The sequence below is a fragment of the Physcomitrium patens genome, chromosome 3, assembly GCF_059467195.1.
Source record: "Physcomitrium patens ecotype Gransden chromosome 3, ASM5946719v1, whole genome shotgun sequence".
Taxonomy (NCBI): Eukaryota; Viridiplantae; Streptophyta; class Bryopsida; order Funariales; family Funariaceae; genus Physcomitrium; species Physcomitrium patens.
Window position 1 is genome coordinate 20,801,155 of NC_143412.1, and position 17,796 is coordinate 20,818,950.

The window sequence follows — 17,796 nt, forward strand, 5'->3', positions numbered from 1 at the left end:
AAAGAAGATATATTGTACATTTTGATATATGAAAAAAATTATAGTGCCAAAGTTAACATTGTATTTTTTTATCAATAAATATATATATATATATATATATGTATATATATATATTTATAAATATTTATTATTTTAATTTTATTTATAAATAATTTATAGCGATTTATTTAATAAAATTTTAAAATATTAAAAAAATAATTATTTGTATACATATAATATTTTATATTTTGTATATCTAAAATTATGACTTTCTAACATTTATTCTAAAATGCATGATTTTTTTGCATAAGCATGCAAAAGCTCTAGTATATACTTTTATAAATATTATTTTAATAGATCATCAATTTAAAAATATTTTTTTTTCCTAATTTTTTTAATTTATCAAATTATTTTAAAATATATATTTTTTGATTTTTTTTAAATATATAAAAAAAGGTATATTAGAAATTAGATTTTCTAATGTATCTTTTAGTGAGCATTTCATATTTTTATATGTATAGAAAATAAACATTACTTGAATAAAAAAATCATGTTCATATATATATATATATATACATATATTTGAAGTTATAAATCCTTATGATGGAACTTACTAGAATACTACAATAATATTCTCCTATCACCTATATAAGTTGAAAGTATACCTTTAGTTAATATTTATTATGAAATTTGACCCCAAGAGTATGTTGATACAATTGAAGCTTCCATTAGTAACAGTGTTTATTTCAATAGGCAACATGAATCAATCTCCAACATCAGTATATTTCAGTATATTATTTGGTAGTGAAACATTGCAAGGGTGAGCAGGTCATTGCTCTGCGAATGTGAGAAATGTCTTATTCCACAAACAAGATCCCGTTATGTCCTTCCAAGTAGGACTGAGCAAGAGCTCTGATGATGCTGCAGGCTGCATTGCACTCCGAGGTTTGTTTGTTTGTTTCATTTCTGCGCTTGCAAGTTCGTGTTGTTGCCATGTGGGTGCATCGTCAATAGCTGCTGCCATGGAAGAAAAGAGTGAACCCAGTATGTACAATGCAAGAGATTGCACAAAGTTGTTACAAATCCTTGAAAGAAAGGGGAGTAGTTATGGCCACAGTTCTAAGTCTCCAAGAACAATGTTGAGCTTATTAGCAACAGTGTATCTTCAGTTCATGCAAGTGAGGAAGCTCAATCTTGACTGAAGATGTGAGAAGAGACACTAAAATCTCATTCAAGGTACAAATAAGCTGTGAAAGCGAGTCTCGTAGGAAGCACTATATCAATGGTTGTTGTGATTCCGAAATTTACAATCATTCAGCAGCGGCTTTGGGAGCTGGAAATGCTGCCAAAAAGACCTACTAAATGACAACAGATTGCAAGGGGAAGTTATCAGCTCAGCGTCCTATTGCTCTACAAGCGTCTGTACAATTTCTTGAGTGCAGACGACTGAATACTTTGAATGTGAATAAAACCTTTGCAACTACAAAACCTGGAAACAAGGTCGGGGAGGGTTCAAAAGGCCTGATCAGATCGTCGGCAGCTGAGACAAAGCCTGGTTCACCCGAAATACTATCTCAACGCACCATTCCTGCTCATGTCCTCTTGCTGTTTAAGAATGTAACGTTTCACCTCTTCCACAGCCCCCGAAAGCACAACCCTGCCGTTTTCCATGTAAACAGCACCGTCGGCGTAATCCAGTTCTTCCAAACGATGAGTCACCCACAATGCGGTGACTGATCCTCCGACCACATTTCGCACTGCTTCCAAAACTCCCATCTGGTCTGATTCATCAAGGAAGGTAGTGAGTTCGTCCAGCAACAACACGCGGCTCGACTCAGCCAATGCACCAGCAATTGCCACTCTTTGTTTCTGGCCACCACTTAAGGTTTGTACAGGTCTCTGCCCATATTCATTCATGCCCACAGCTTCTAATGAGCTGTGCACTCGCGCTTTTACTTCCTCCTCTGATAGGTCCAGGTGCCCTAACCCAAAGGCAACGTCTGCCTCCGCTGTTGGCATCACAACCTGATGATCAGGATTCTGGAACACAAAGCTGCGAGGTCCTACAATGTACAGCTTCCCACGATTTGGCCGCAAGAGTCCTGTCAACGCCTTCAAGAGGGTGGACTTCCCACAGCCATTGGGTCCCAGCAACATCCACAGTTGCCCTTCTGGTATCTGCATTGAACATCCTTTCAGAACAACGACGTCCTCGCCTTTGTCTCCAGTGACAGTCAGTCCCAAATCCCTAGCATCGATTGCTACTGAATTTGGTGCCGATGTCTCTGATTCGTTCCTCACACTTGCAGCACGCACCTGTCCTCGAGGACTTCGTTGGGGACATCTCCCCACAGGCAATCTACTGATAATTGGAAGTAAGAATTCTCCCGTGCTTCTGTGGCATCTTATCTTCCTCATGGAGCACGACCTTAGTCCAACATTTAATGGAAGAGGGAGCGATAGAAGGCTGGCGAAAGAGTAGGAAACCATGACAGAGGAGAAACCTCGAGAAGTTCCATAGCCATCCCCATGTAACTTTGCCAATGAGAATTGGACTAGAGCAGTGCCACACTGCGCCATTTTGGAAGGTAAATCTGAACCACCACTACATTACATCCACAGAATAGTCGCAGCCTGAAATGCAGCTTCAAATTAAAACTCAGTAGGAACCCAGCGGTTAACAACTCAAAGACTTGTTCTCCTCAAAACTCGTCCTCAAAGAATTAAACAAACTCCAAATAACTACAGGTTTTATTTCACCAAAATCTGAAACCCTAATAAACATCAGAGGAAGCTCAGCCACAATTAACTTCAAAACAAACTTTCGAGATTACTTCTCACAGTGCGCTAACATTAAACCTGTAGAGATACCTAGGGCTCAATGTACAAGAACCGCTTGAAAAGGTACTGAACCCAAAATCGCCGTAAAACAAAACGAAAGCTTAACAACTACGATATCAACCTTCAGTTGGTAAACAGAGCACATAGAATCAGGAACAGTGAGAAAGAAGCATAGGATTTGTATAATTGCACCTGAAATTGTGATGACACAGTGCCAGAGAACATAAACGTCAAGTAAACGCGCCCGAGGCAGAGGGATGGATGCATAAGGCAGAGAAGAAAAAAGATGGTTCCCGCTTGTGGGAACTGACAAGGAGCGACACGGGAACTGCTGCTTCGGAGAATATCTCCGCAGTTGCAGAGGACGTTGGACGGATGTTGGGGTGTCGTAGTCCCGTAACTAAGGATTTGTTACTGGGTATTAGAATGGTTGTTGTTGTTGGAGCTTCAGGGGGCTGTGGGGACAGCGGCGAATTCCCTTATCATAGAAGTTGGCGAGAATTGGCTACAGAAGGAAGAACACTGGATGCCTGCGTTTGGGAATTCAATAGGTAAAACCCTTCGTTGCCATATTTAGCCAAATCTGACGAGGAGTCTTTCGCGTTCTGGCGTACTCTCTTTGCTTCCCTCTGTAACGAAGCTGGCGAAGCCGCGAGATCGAAAGAATCTCCCTCATGCACTTGAACCGGCATCCCTGCTCGTCACCCTTTGCTACCCCGCCCTATCGCTCTTATGCCTGCCGGCGTTGCTGAGGCACCGCACTGGGCCCTTCACCGGAGTGCAGCGTCCTACCAAATAACGATCTCGTCACCCTCGCATTTCTTACCTGTCTCCGTGATTTTGAGTGTCGTTCCAAATTTGATTGTGCCATTTTTTCTCTTAGACGAAGGAGAATGCCAATTTTGGGTATGTATTCATGGGAGGTCCGTATCTACTAAGTATAGTGGACCGATGATTTCCATGCCGATAAGTTACCTGCACAATTGTCAGACGAAGAGGTTTGTTGATTGTGCTACTTCACGCGTAGTCATTGGCCTTAAAGAACAATTTGTATTCACCAAACTTCCGGAGTCCTTTTCTTGTTGGATTGAAAACTTCGAAATGCTGCGTCCTGTTTGAAGATCCGTAAATATTGAAGTGCAATCTTCTTAAACATGTCTGCAGAATAGAGGACATTTACCATTCATTCTTAACTACAGCAGCAATCTAATGAGAGACACTTCAAATTAAATTAGGACTAATAGCCATAGGGAATATCCTTCCTTTTAAATGAGCCTAATTACTTGATGTTTTCATACGCAGATAACTTCCCTGAAGTACATGAACCGACTATTGGTTCAGGGGTTCTGTCCCTATGGTTGTCCCTAATCAGCCCTTGCACGGTATAAATTTGTGGAGACGAATTTTCGCTTTGAACAGGGCTTGTGTAGGAAACACGATGATGACGTATGCGACCTCAGGGGAGCCGGATGACATGTCGCAGAGGGTTACGCGACATTTACAATTCTGTTTGCCTTGCTTGAGGCACGTTTATTGGGAAAGATTTGGGACAGTTCTGATACTTTGAGAGCAAAAGTAGCTGATTCTCCAATGTTAGCATGAAGAGACTGTAGAAATGGACACCTTTCATCCATGACGATGGAACTTTCAGATAAGGAAGCAGAATCGGGTGTATCGAACTTGTTCATGGGATGCAGGAGGCAACACCTAGTCGATGAATAATATGATAAATCGTAGTATCCGATGCACAGGATGGTCAGCGTTGTCTGAAACCAAGAGGAGGAAGGGGCCACATGATCGAGGAGAGGTTTCGAGAGAATGAGATTTCTAGGACCTGACAGAAGCAGGTGTATTTGAAAATCTAACACAATGACAGAAAAGAAGCCTGAGAGGGTACCTTATTGGGAAGCCTTCCGCCTAGACAGGACTTGGCAACCTGGTCCAAAGCTCATAACCAAGACCAAGTCGGCATGTTTTGGCCCACAGGTTCAGATCTTACCCTTGTAGCTCTACAACAAATTTCCTTCTCTGGGACTGATTTGGACAACTATTTGCCTCCATATAGTCCTACAAAGTTCGGATGATTTATTTTACGATGCAGATATTGTCAAAGAGGATTACGTCGCCTTGCATTGGATTTGGCACGGGCAGTCGCTACGCTTTTCAAAAGGTATGATTGCATCAGAGTTGATAATAGTAAGAACAAGCTCTTTACCCTGACGGAAGGTTAGGAGGATCTTCAAAATTCTCAGGTTGATTCTCAGGTTCCAGTTTGTGGTGACTGGTGGAGTTATTTATGAGGATATTTAAGTAGACGTTTCAGTTGCTCGAAGTTCGAGTGTGCAGATGTTCGTCAATAACGAAATGGCAGCCAAAGCACCAGGGAACAACAGTCCTGGTATGAATTTTCAAGAACCATATTCTTGGCTGACATGTTGCTAGGCATATAGAAAACCCTGCCTCGCTCCTGTATTGTCTTGCATAACATTGCATTGTAGTTGTGTCACCAGGTATGAGCAGCTTCATACATCATACTTGTTATAGATAATGTATTTAGGTTTAAAAAGTCAGGGAAGTAATAGAATCTTGTACATGAAAGTTGAGGGAAAGACGTCGGAAGCCAACAAGAGCTCAGATTCTTGTCATGCTGAATTAGGGTCCCATTTAGTCCAATTCAGCTTAGATTAAAGCATCTCAACGCAATCTTGGTCAATTCAAACAAGTACTGGAGATGCTTAGTTTCCAAATTTTAATTTTTATATGAAACTTTCTTTCATTCTTCTTTTTCTTTTCTTTATTTTTTTATTAATTTTTAATTTTTGTCATATTATTTGCTGCTGTTGAAAGATCACCGAGGGCAAATAAAGATCATTAAGGAACCTTCTATCCGCTATGTGTTGCATTTTGAACAGGTCCTGTCTACAAGCTGAGTTCATCATTTGGAAAACAAACTGAATCGCACTATGAGTCTCAGGCTGAAGTTAAAATTGGGACTGCAAAACGCTTTTTCAGAGTAAGTATAAGCACAGATCTCTGAGTAGAACCTTGAAAAATTCAAAATTTTATTATTTCAAGGTTCTCCTGCCAGTTTTAAGGTTTTGCTCTCTTTGTTCTCATGGCGGTTTTGATCCTGCAGAGAGTGTTGGATAATGCGCCTGGACCTGGAGCATACAATCCAAGAGGATCTGCTTTTGGTGAACAGGTATGGAAACCTACTTGATTATAATATCTCCTGTGAAGACCTCGATGATTTTGTATTGGTCAACACTGTGAAATCAGAGTAGAGAATGTCATGTGCCTGTGCTTATCTGCTTCAGTGCTACCACTTCTTCGAGTAACGTTAGCAGTATGCCTACCCTTGAAACTGGAAAAATGATAGGTAAAATCAAATAAAAGATCTCCTGAAAAAACAGCCTTTACAACGGGATCAAGGGCAGCACTAACGAAGATGTTCGTGCACAGGGATTTTGACAAGGTAACCCAATGTGAAAATCATCGCACACAAACTAATTCGTGTTTTAGCAGAAAAAGGGTTTAAGATTTATTATAAAGAATGAATCAATGGTATCTCGATTGTTGAAGGATCGATAAATAGGAAGTCAGCAGCTTTTGCATGCTACTAACAAGAATTTGATATCATGTACAGGAAAAGTGGGGACTAGTTTCACCGGGTCCAGATTGTCCTCAAAAATCTGCCTTTGGACTTCAAAATCGATCTGGAAATCGAACTGCTCCAATCGTCAACTTCACTAAAGGACTGAGAAATGTGGTATTTACCATTTTGGTCCGATATTCTAATATGTCCCGTGAGACATCAATCCCATTGCTCAGATTCTTCCTTCTCAAGACTTTCATTGAAAACTGTCATTTTCGAATCATAGAAACTTTTGTCACTACGTTGATGTTAACCACGTCCATAACGGCAAATTTCCCTTGGAAACTGAACTAGAGGGACAGAGGAGGAGAATCTGCTGGACCAGGAGAATACCCAATAAAGGGGTCAGTTGGAAAGCAATCTGAATCTCATAGGATTACCTTACCATCTTTCAGCTTCCCGCTGGGCACACGAGAATCAAGGGATAAGGTAACGGACCTCCATCACGCAGATTTTGAGTGCCAGTTGGAAATGGGTCAGACTGCCCTTTCAGATTTCAGCATGAAAACAGATCCCGGTTTTAAAAAGACGATAATGCATATCTGTTTCTAGATTCGACCAATGTATTGAACAAATACCGTTCACGTTTCTAACGCGATTCAACGAGTTCCTGTGTTGCACATGCTTATAACTAGTTTGGCAGTTTGGCCTACATTCTATTGTGATGTTTTTTTTCTCATGACAGACATTTATATCAAGAGAGCATGAGAAATCAAGTGTGGGACAGATATCAAATGGACCTGGACAATTTGGGCAAACGTCTTCTGTGGTACGTGATCACATCATGCACTTTCTATCATGCATATCACGAATTCCTTCACAGATTTCTTGTACTTCTAGTATCTCGCCCATCCAATACACACCTCGTTAAATTCAATTAGAAGCGTGTTCGACACCAAACTCTAGTACCTTTCACCCATTCCCTAGCACGATTTTGAATGGATATTTCCTGAAGTATGTAAATGATGTGCTGTGAGAAGTTGTACGATTGTATTTGACAGGGTAATCAAGTTAACTCCAAACGTACAAATCCTCCGTTCATCAAATTCACGAAAGGTACTCGATGGCATAGAGAGGTTGAGGATTTGCCAGGCCCGGGCGCTTATGATGTTTGAGAAAAATATTGACCACTCACTGTGCACTTCTACTCAGGACAGTGAGGTTCACAATTTTATTCCACCTGATTTTTTTGCATTCCGGCAATTCTTTCCTCACACAACGGTATGGGTTAACTGCTTTTACTCGCTTAATGTTTTCTTTATTATCGAGCTGTTGCTTCTTGAACGGGGTGGTGTATTACAAGGAGTCGTTTAGAAAGAAAGGTTGGAAATCACAATTTAATATTGATACACAAAGTAAAGCTGTAGGTGTTGAATTTTATATCAAATTTATGTTGTTGGAGACATAAGTATCTTTGTAAATAACAATTCTAGCCATTTGTTACTTCAAAATTTAAGTATGAGTTAGATCAAAAGTTTTGAATTTTTAAGTTTGATCAGAAGTGTTGCAAATCAACTAAAAGAACAATTATTAGTTTCATGTTATTTAAATCAGAAGTCTAAGACCCTTCTAATATTCTAAGTTTATATTGCAAGAATAATATGTAATTATACAATATGTTATTTCAAATAACAACAAATTCTAATTTTTATAAGCGATTATACGAACAATATGAAAATTTAATCGTTTGCACATTATTAAACGTCAAGTCTGCCATGTTAATACTGACAAATTATCATAAACACAACCTTGACTCGGATGATTTATTATTGACTTAATTCCGTACCTATTTATATTATGACATGGCTGATCGAAAATTTAAAGAACTCGTATAATTAGATCACTTTAATTAACATCGTAAACAGTAACCAAAAACATAATGAAGCTCTTCTTTTCAATCTTCTCAATAGGATTGTTCCAATTTCATCCTAATCCTAATCTAAGCATTTAATAGAAAATAGGAAATTGGGCTGTAATCCCGAATCGGGCAACGCAACTACTCCATGCTACTCTACCTGCTTGGGACCAAAGTCATAAAACGAACAAGTGATAATTCAAATGGACATTAGAAATACTGCAGCTTTTGTAACAAGCACCAAACAGCCATTACTATAATCAGCTACAATGGTCAGTTAACTAGGCCACTGACTGCATTGCTGACGCGTTCTTAGGACCCAAAGCTCCACTTCTCGTAAAGGACCACCAAATTATGCCAGTAATCAGGAAATACAGTGCAGTAATAGAGGGTGATGCTTCCTTCCATTTCCATCCATGCAGCCTCACAAACATGCTGAGGCTACTGAAAACCTTCCAGCGATTTTTTTTTGATGACTGTCATCAAAAACTGCAAAACTGTCATGAATACAGGTTTATAGATTCACAAGACCATTACGAAAAGAGGAAAGGGCAACAAGTTTGTGGAACAAGATTCCTCTCCACATGCTTTTACAAGCAAGGCATCGATTGAAAATGGAGGTAGCGAGGTACACAAGGTCAATTTCAATTAAAATGTTGTCAACACTTTTATCCTGTTGGAATCGTTGTGTTGTTATTTTTGGAGCATGTCCTCCTAGCTTAACAGATTTATAAGGTCCACGGAGAGGACCTCAGAAGATTACTAAGCAAGCACTCACTGGTTGAGAACATTGAAAAGATTCAGATCAACCGTCTCCTCGCTATACTTTAGTAATCTTGTAAACAAAGGCAGGGATATTTGGATAGCTGGAACCTACGAGGATGTTGAGGGTGAGGGAAGAAACTTGTTTGAAAATACACCGTATGCTCTTGTTGCTACAGAAAGCATTTAGATCAAATCAACAACCTCGCCAGCTACAGAAGTTACAGGAACATTTGGTTAAAAGAACAAAAAATGTAGCACTTCGTTATTGCCTTAGTCGTATGAAAAATCCCGCATGGAGTAAGCACCAATCAATCAACAGAACAAGAACGCAAGAACGTGCACAAATCATGGGATAAAAAGATGGCTTTATCTGAAAGCATACATGCTCTTGGATTTCAAACTCTTGGGTTGGAATTTGGCAGCCGACAGCTACAGCTTCCAGAGACTAGGCCATGTCCATGCTCTTCGTTGAGAAGGGGGTAGTACTAATGACTTAAGCATTCGGTGCTCACTTGGGGTAAGCGGGATGCCTTCAAAGAGAGCATCCGCCATTCTACCCACATCCCGCTGCTTCGCCCTTCCACGATAAAATGTGGCTCCTGCAATAGCTCCAATAATGGCAACCTAGTCCATAATAATACAAGTAGTAGTGTCAAAGCCTTTCTTAAGCTTCTCCACGAAAGTGCCAACAGTCACAAATTCATCAACAAGGTAGTACCAAGTGGAATTTACGATTCAAATAGGGGAGGAAAAAGGGGGGCAACGTAAAAATTGGCCAAAACAGATCTAACCTAAAGAACACGCAATTTTCACGATGCAGAATACCACATCAAACGGTTATATGTCGAGATAGAGTAAGATGGCGTGATCTTACAGGACCCAACCAGAGGACAGCAGTTTGAGCATCGAAGGCCGGAGAGTAGAGGATGGTTTCGCCGTACTCCGTGGTGAGCCGTTCATAAATTTCATTGTCTGTTTTGCCTGCTCGAATATCATCTCGAATTACCTGTACGCAGAATAAGAGAGCGAAAAATAAGAAACGAATCGTAATTGAGGAGCGAGAAGGTGGAAACAATTGGGAAATGGGTAATGAACGTGCACCTTGCGAAGGCGGACGGCAATATCGGCGGCTGATTCCTCAATAGACTGATGGCCGCACTCGAGGCAACGTACATTGTGAGAGATGTGGCGAGCACGAGCCTCGACCTGCGCCGCTCGCACGCGGTCTTCGACGGAAGAGGAATGGGTATCATCATCCGCCATTGCCCAAACCCTGATTAAAACTCAAATATAATACCGAAGTCAGGTGAGGCTGGAGACATAATTCGATGATCTAGTACGTGTGAGAATGAATTCTGAGCTCATACAGGCACGAAATTCTTACAATTAGATCGCAAAAACAAGCAAACAAGCAATCGAATGCTGCTGCGGTAGTCGAGACGAGCACCCTCGTTGCCGAAGCGCCCGAGTCGACTCACTAATAGTAACTAATAGTAACATGAGTGTGACACCACTGTTCCCAGATAGGGATCGCGGGAACATGAGCCGAATGACTGTTCCTAAATACCAGGGGAACATGGGAACTTGGTTTGTTAAGCTGGGTGTAGAGGAAATAATAAACCAATTTAACGCCCACTAGTGCCCATTTTGGACATGTGTTGTGGAAATTCGAGTGCCTTTTGTTTCATATAAGTTGTAAGAAAATAGTATTCAAATTGTATGTGTGATACGTAGGTGTGCATTTTACAAATGTATTTGAGAGACATTTCAAAAAATTCAACATGAATTTCTTTAATATCAGGGATATTAAAAATTTAAATTAAATTAAAAATTAAAAATATCTTTGCATTTTATTCAAGAATGGAAATACAGTGAATATTTCTTCTATTTCTTTTTCTTTTTGAATCCTGTTTTATTGGTTGTATTCTTCCCCCACTTTTATGACATTGAATTTTCATAAGTATTATTTGGGGATATTGAGTATAAAAAAATTATGGTTTTTTAATAAAATAATAAATCATAAAAATAATATTTTCAGCTTAGTAATGTATAACCGCCACCTTTGGATCTTTGAGTAAGTTTAAATTATGATTGTAATCAACATTACTTTTTCTTATTATGGTTGTCAGATTTATTCTGAGAAAAATAGCAAAGATTCTGAGTTATTTTACTTGAATCATATGTCATTGGACATTGGTTTTATTGAAATACAATTTCAAATTTAAAAAATATTTGTTATGACACTAAAACATCTTGAATAATAACATCATACCAAAACATATAGTTTCTTATAAAAACATGTAAATTACATGCCCAAACTTCTTTTTTGTTTTTTCATTGTGAACATATTGCATGATAATATATTTTGAAAAATCAATTGTAATATTTTCTATTAAAATATTGAAGTTAATATTGAATTGTAATATTTTTATTATAATTTGTTAAATTCATCAATAACTTTGTGTTCAATATAAATGAAGAGAAATTAAGGATAAAATGTTGAATATAGAAGTCAAACTTATTTGCATACTTTATGCAACAAATTATACATAATGTAATAATATAAATGTAATTTATTGATACATGCTCTATTTTTTATGGAATATAAGTATATATATATATATATATATATATATATATCAATCAAAGAAGATTATAATTTTAACAATTTCTAAAATTTTTATTAAACATACTGTGATGATAGGATAGATGAAATTTTAATGTAAGAAAAGATAAAGATTTCTATGACTAAGATATATAATGGCACAAGATATGATTCTATATTCAATAAAAAATTAATACAATAAACAAGAAAAAAAAAGAAATTAGTTAATTAATTAATTAAATAAATACACACAACATCACTAAAATATCAAGCATGAGACCAAAAACAAAGTATGCCCTCATGTACATTTAATAATTTAATTACGAAATAATAGCCACATCAAAGAATGTCTATGAAAAAATATCAAAAACAATAGATTAATAATAGTATAATAAAAAATATTAATAATCTTTATTTTAAAATATATAGGTAAAATTTTTATTTTTTTTTGTAAATATATAATATATAATATATATTATGTTATTACATACAAAACTCATTAGAATATGGATATATTAATTATATCTATAATTGGTGTTGTGCACCAACACATCATGTGCATACCACATTGTGAGATCTAAAATCTATATAAACTATGTCTGTACTAACATACTTAAAGTAATAAGTATATATCTCTAATATGTAAGTGGCAATGTTAATAAATACACCATAAAATACCAATCTACACTTAGTTTGAATTGTAGCTTAATATCTACCACAATCAAAAAATAGGTAGAACAATCACATACAAACTTCATCAAAATGAAAAATAGAAGTAGCTCTAAGTATACATATATTTTTAACAAAGCTAAGATCAATTAGGTCTTCTTTACTTACCTCTTATACCATTAATGAAGCTCCTTTCATAATAGTTCACTCCAATCAACGTCAACTTAATTTGAAAGTCATGTAATAATAGTCAAAGTAACATCTATCAACTTAATAATTTCCTATCGATCTTCCCATATATCATGGAAAAATCCATCTACTAATAAAAATTTCATCTAGATGTGATATAATATACTTCATATGCCAACTCATTGAACAAACATTATATAAAATCATTCTAGCAACTTCTTAAATTCTCTCACATACCATGTACTTTATGTTAACTAAAATTATATTCAAATTAGAATCTACCATGCTATCTAAATTTGTCAAATGACAATGCATAGAATTCCAAGAGTAATCCTTCTAAATTTGTCCATTACAACCTTCCAATTCCAATATACTAGTTGAAAAGACTTTTGTAATCTTTAAAATGATTCAATCCATTCTCACATATAATGTTGTTGGTGCGGTTTGTTACAAGTAAACATAATTATTTGATACAAATCATTGTAGCTATAGTCTATAGTTTCTTCTCGTAATTGTGGCATATCTTAAGGTATTATGATGCTAGGAATCAAAGATATCAATTGTCATTGACATAATAAATTATAACAACTTTGCTAGTATGTTACATATTTCTTTTCACATATTGGAATCAGCTATTTTAACCACTACATATACATCACATGTAACAAAAGTTAATAAGATTGATTCTTGTCTATAAAAATAAAACTAAGAAAAAAAAATAATTAATAAAGCCTACTTACTAAACATATATCTTATAGCCAACTGAGATAAGTACAAATTCTAGTTTCTATAATATCTTTTTTGTAGATTATATTTCATAAAAGTCCTCTTCATAGTCTTTACCATGTGTTTTCTTCAATCATCTACTTTAAGATAATCATGCAATTTAGTCCTATGACCAATATATGTTTGCTTCATTAAAGTCTAAAACTTACTTAAAAAGCTCTTTGCTCTAATTATAATGACTCAAACTCTATCTATTTAGAGAAGTTTCCAATCATCACCAATATATATATTTATTATGCTTCTTAGTGATAAATAAGGCCCTTGCAAAATCCAAACTCCAACGGTATCTTAAGCCCATAATAGATAAATATTATAAAATATATATATTGATATATTAAATCAAGCATGGACCTTATTACATACTTGGTAGCTAAAAACAAACCATTTTATTTTTTCCTACATACCAATTTATTCATATTGACTCTATAAAAGACTATAATTTTTTTTTTATTCCAAAATATTTTAGCTCTTCATGAATAGGAAGCACCAACTTTTCACATTTTTATTACCTTGATACTACATGTTTCTTTCTATTATATATCTTCATATATAAATGAGCCTCCTTTCATTCAAATTGTTTAGATTATCTAAAGAATGGACAATTACGACTTTATGTAATATACTAAAGACCTGTGTATGCTTAATAATATCAAATATTTCTTCAAAGTAGGCGAGGCTTATTTATTTGACTTTGTTTTTTTGCTGATAGGCTTATGGTCACCACAAATTTTTTTCTCTATCTAATTGCCGAAGATGTCTTTTTTAAAAGCATTACATAACTGATTCATATTTTTCATTAAAAAAATCTATCAATTTGGCATCCAAAATTTCCTTAATTTGAGCTTTTATCAACTTATTTTTTGCTTTACTATACTTATAAGATTTGCAAAAAATACAAGCATTATCTACTAAATAAATCTTTATTTCTTGTTCTTTAAAAACTTCTAAATCTTTCAATCTAAAAGCAAAATAATCCTTAAATTCTTTTAGAAATTTTTATTCTTCTTATCTTCTTATTCTCTCTTTAAGCCCTACATGTGGTTTTCAATTCTTTGTTGTTAATAGTAGTATACTTTCTTTTAGAATTGGTGGCATTTTTGTAGTTGCTATGCAATTCTAGTGGAAAAAAAGTTTTTATTCTTTGTATTAAACATGCCCAAAAACACTCTTCTCTCTAATAATAATTCTATCTAATTTATTATTTTGATATTTTTATTAAAAAATAATTTTTTAATATATTCTTCAAAGGTCTCATAATCATTTGAAGATGTAGCAAAATGTCCTTCAAGTGGTTTTTATATATCCCACCATTTCTAAGGATTTAATAGTTGCCTCTCTTTGTATCCAATTTCAACATCATCCTTCTGAAGATGTAGTAGATTTTATATTGTAGTCTATATCTTTGAATATGATAACCAAAATGGCTTTGTAGTTTGTAAATGCTATTATTCTTTAAAAAAATAGCTAATAACTATGACAAACAATTTAAATCTATTGCCAATCCAAATATCATCTTTTGTTGATACTAAGAGATAAAATGATTAGGCAATAAGATAGCACTAGTAAAGAATTTCATAGAATAATTCTTTTTATTTACATTGAATTCGTCAATGACATATTTCATATTACTTATATTTCAAATAGTACTTGGTTTATCTCTACAAAATTCATATAAATTAGAAAAAATAATAAATATAAAAAATATTCTCTATGGCTCTCAAGATATATTAATTAATGCATAAGATAGTTTATCATGCTATATAATATCATGAAGTCTTTGTTGAAGATTTAAAATATCTTACATAAATAGCTGAGATGGCTACTTATTATAATCATAAATAATTTCTAAGAAAATTATAAAAACTAAATTACATTACTATTGGTGAGCCTTTTGAGCTTGTGATTGTATCTTGGTTACATCAATAATAAGAGATTAGCCTAAAACATCATGAATGTGCTTAATATTCTTCAAATTCTTCTTTCTAAAATCTGAAATCGTAAGTATATTTCTAATGATATAACTTGACTTGTGTACTTATATGAGCTAAAGAATGTAGAGAATTCTAATAAATTCTTGAAATGAATCACTTTACTTGTCTTATAATCTATTTTGATTTCCTATCATGGACAAGCTCTAATAAAGCAAATCTATAATAACTAAATCCACTAGACCATGTGCTCTAATATGAGACTTATCAATCAAAGTAATAACTTGTATTCATGCAATAAAAGAAATTTTACTTGCCTCTTGTTGGATTATACTAGGATAGTACTTTTTGAGTTTTTTAATATATTCAACAGCTACTATATAGCTACTAGATTTTTATCCACATAAAAGTACTTCTTAACTTTGATACGTGCTTATAAAATATGTATTAATTCAAAATTAATGTCACCAAAAAATTCTAATAAATAAATGCCTTCTTTAGAATGTTACCAAATAATTGGCATTGTCACTAATAAGAAGATTTTAGCAATATCATAAGCGCCTTCAACTTCTTTGAATGGCAAAGTTTCATTAGCCTATATTTTAATTAATATTCTTTTGATTTATTTTAAAATATCTTCTTTAAAATTTTACATTAATATTGTCTTGTTCACTTTGGCCAAATATACCTTCTTACTACTAGATTTTATAGAGAGTGTAGGAGATGACAAAAGTTTTTTATGAATAAACTATTCATTTAAAATTTTATTTTTTTATATTCTTATCATAGCATATTTTGGATAGTGATCATCTTCTTCATGTATAAATTGTGTAGATAAAGTGGCTTAGCATCCATCATCAACTTACTATCTAGATTCATATGATGTTATTTCATTTCAAAGTTTTAAAATAAGATCTATAAGATACAATATTGTAGCATTTGCAAGCACATTATATGACTTAATTTGGATGACAATAGTTTTAATTTCAATGGTTGTTGCATCTATAATATCATTGAATTATAGTTTAATTAATAATTACTAAGTTGTATTTCTATTGGTATTTTTTGATCTAATTATATATGTATTAATAATGAAATAATAAGTCTCAAATATACCTTTATATAAATCTAAAGTTTTAATAGCAACCTTCTCTAACATCAATGATTAGACTTTAGATGCTATAGACATCCAAAAAGAAGATTTTGATAATATATTTAGAATATTTTATAAGTTTTTAGAAGGTTTTAAAATATTCTTTAAATATTCTTATAAAATATTTTAATAAATTTTAATAAAATATTCTTAGAATATTCTATTAGATTTTAGAAAATTTTAAAAAGATAAAAGTTGTCCGAGAAGCTTCTTAAAATTGATTTATCTTTAAGCAGCATGAAAACTTCTTAAGAAGCTTCTTAATACCCAGTATATATTGGAGTCAAAGCTGAGGAGATCTTTAGTCTTAACAATATATCTTTTAGGATTTTAGTTCACTTTCTTTTATTGATCTTATATTTATCTAATTTAATCAAGTTCTTGCCAACTTTTTTGTTGAAACTCTTTTATTCAACTTCTTATTTGATTTTTTGTATGGTATATCCATAATAGTTTGTTAAAATTTCTCTCTTATCAATACTAAAGTTTGATCTTTCTTGATGGAGAGTCAATAATTTCTCTTCTTGAAGGCATTTAAGCACTTTAAAGATTGTAGAGTACCCTCTTCTAAATTGGTATTGTTTAAAAACTTTCTTTTCAACTTTCAAGATGACTAAAAGTAGAGATGTTAATATGGTTAAATCTCTTAAGTCCAAGTATCAATGATATAAACTGGAAGAAGATGCATAAGCTTAAAAATTTGTGTCAAAAGAAAAATAAAAAAATACAAAGAAAGTAGTATGTATATTTAAAAAAATTAGAATGGCTATTCACAAAAGACAAAAAAATTAGAGATTCTTGAATTTAGACTAAAAATAAGAAAGAAGTTTATAAAAGCTAAGATGGCTTTATTCTTGCCTCTATATATACTATGTAATTAGAAGTTATGTGACAATGTTCTATAAGATCTTTAATGTGTGTTGATTTTGTAGGACACATGCTTTAGCTTATAAGGCAAGTTTTCTATGTATGTTCCACATAGTTAGCTTGTTCTTCAATCTACCAACATGCATGGTACATGACTAAATTGTTGATCCCATTTTTAACCTAAAAGTCAATTATAGACACCTGTAAAGTCAAAGCAATGTCTATAAAGTTTCTAAGATATTATGAAATTAACCTACTTTTATCTATTTTTACCTACTTCTATCTAATCATATATGTAATTATTAATTTACATGTCTATGTCCATGACATTACTTCTTCTTCTAAAGACAAGTTCCACAAGGAGTAGTCATTGTATGTTGAAGAAATTCAAGATGCAACAAATTATATTTGCCACATATTTTGATCTTTGTTCTCTTTGAAGATAGTTGATAAGACCTTTGAACTATCAATAGTGTCCCATACTAGAGCAAGAAGATGATTTAT

General features: G+C 34.1%; 3 protein-coding genes across 20 annotated transcripts; 1 reads left to right on the forward strand and 2 right to left on the reverse strand.

The window, feature by feature from the left end:
• Positions 1-1,241: 1,241 nt before the first annotated feature.
• LOC112280116 (ABC transporter I family member 10) lies at positions 1,242-4,084 on the reverse strand. 3 transcript variants are annotated; one of them, XM_073532917.2, is made up of 2 exons: positions 3,796-4,084; positions 1,242-2,613 (listed from the first exon to the last, which is right to left on the reverse strand). In XM_073532917.2, exon 2 carries the CDS (start codon positions 2,557-2,559, stop codon positions 1,549-1,551), a length of 1,011 nt encoding a protein of 336 aa, XP_073389018.1. In that variant the 5' UTR covers positions 2,560-2,613; positions 3,796-4,084; the 3' UTR covers positions 1,242-1,548. The 3 variants fall into 3 exon arrangements, with proteins under 3 accessions (XP_073389018.1, XP_024370958.1, XP_024370959.1); XM_024515190.3 differs by lacking the exon at positions 3,796-4,084 and adding an exon at positions 3,013-3,153; XM_024515191.2 differs by lacking the exon at positions 3,796-4,084 and adding an exon at positions 2,851-2,991.
• On the forward strand, positions 3,231-10,368 carry LOC112280117 (uncharacterized). 5 transcript variants are annotated; one of them, XM_090249159.1, is made up of 11 exons: positions 3,231-3,371; positions 4,123-4,806; positions 4,922-4,990; positions 5,167-5,218; positions 5,733-5,833; positions 5,957-6,022; positions 6,200-6,295; positions 6,467-6,589; positions 6,770-6,904; positions 7,161-7,244; positions 7,477-10,368. In XM_090249159.1, the coding sequence occupies exons 2-11, from the start codon at positions 4,690-4,692 to the stop codon at positions 7,588-7,590; spliced, it is 957 nt and encodes a 318-aa protein (XP_090105285.1). In that variant the 5' UTR covers positions 3,231-3,371; positions 4,123-4,689; the 3' UTR covers positions 7,591-10,368. The 5 variants fall into 5 exon arrangements, with proteins under 5 accessions (XP_090105285.1, XP_024370963.1, XP_090105284.1 ...); XM_090249158.1 differs by lacking the exon at positions 3,231-3,371 and adding an exon at positions 3,572-3,726; XM_024515194.3 differs by lacking the exon at positions 3,231-3,371 and adding an exon at positions 3,577-3,818.
• LOC112280118 (cytochrome c-type biogenesis CcmH-like mitochondrial protein) lies at positions 8,293-10,508 on the reverse strand. 12 transcript variants are annotated; one of them, XR_016502264.1, is made up of 5 exons: positions 10,480-10,508; positions 10,197-10,368; positions 9,970-10,101; positions 9,478-9,694; positions 8,293-8,806 (listed from the first exon to the last, which is right to left on the reverse strand). XR_016502264.1 is itself a non-coding variant. In XM_024515202.3 (5 exons), exons 2-4 carry the CDS (start codon positions 10,356-10,358, stop codon positions 9,525-9,527), a joined length of 489 nt encoding a protein of 162 aa, XP_024370970.1. In that variant the 5' UTR covers positions 10,359-10,368; positions 10,480-10,508; the 3' UTR covers positions 8,293-8,806; positions 9,478-9,524. The 12 variants fall into 12 exon arrangements, 7 of the variants coding, with proteins under 7 accessions (XP_024370970.1, XP_024370969.1, XP_073389019.1 ...); XR_016502263.1 differs by having other exon boundaries at positions 8,293-8,819; XR_016502266.1 differs by having other exon boundaries at positions 8,293-8,827.
• Positions 10,509-17,796: the final 7,288 nt, after the last annotated feature.

Bases quoted from the DNA above. Each gene is read 5' to 3' on its own strand.
- LOC112280116 (XM_073532917.2), bottom strand. From the start codon at position 2,559: ATGGCGCAGTGTGGCACTGCTCTAGTCCAATTCTCATTGGCAAAGTTA.
- LOC112280117 (XM_090249159.1), top strand. From the start codon at position 4,690: ATGACAGAAAAGAAGCCTGAGAGGGTACCTTATTGGGAAGCCTTCCGC. The intron at 5,219-5,732 runs GTATGAATTTTC...CATTTTGAACAG, and splicing joins ACCAGGGAACAACAGTCCTG to GTCCTGTCTACAAGCTGAGT. The intron at 6,023-6,199 runs GTATGGAAACCT...GAAAAATGATAG, and splicing joins GATCTGCTTTTGGTGAACAG to GTAAAATCAAATAAAAGATC.
- LOC112280118 (XM_024515202.3), bottom strand. From the start codon at position 10,358: ATGGCGGATGATGATACCCATTCCTCTTCCGTCGAAGACCGCGTGCGA. The intron at 10,102-10,196 runs GTGCACGTTCAT...TTCTGCGTACAG, and splicing joins TTGCCGTCCGCCTTCGCAAG to GTAATTCGAGATGATATTCG. The intron at 9,720-9,969 runs GTAAGATCACGC...ATTATGGACTAG, and splicing joins CTGTCCTCTGGTTGGGTCCT to GTTGCCATTATTGGAGCTAT.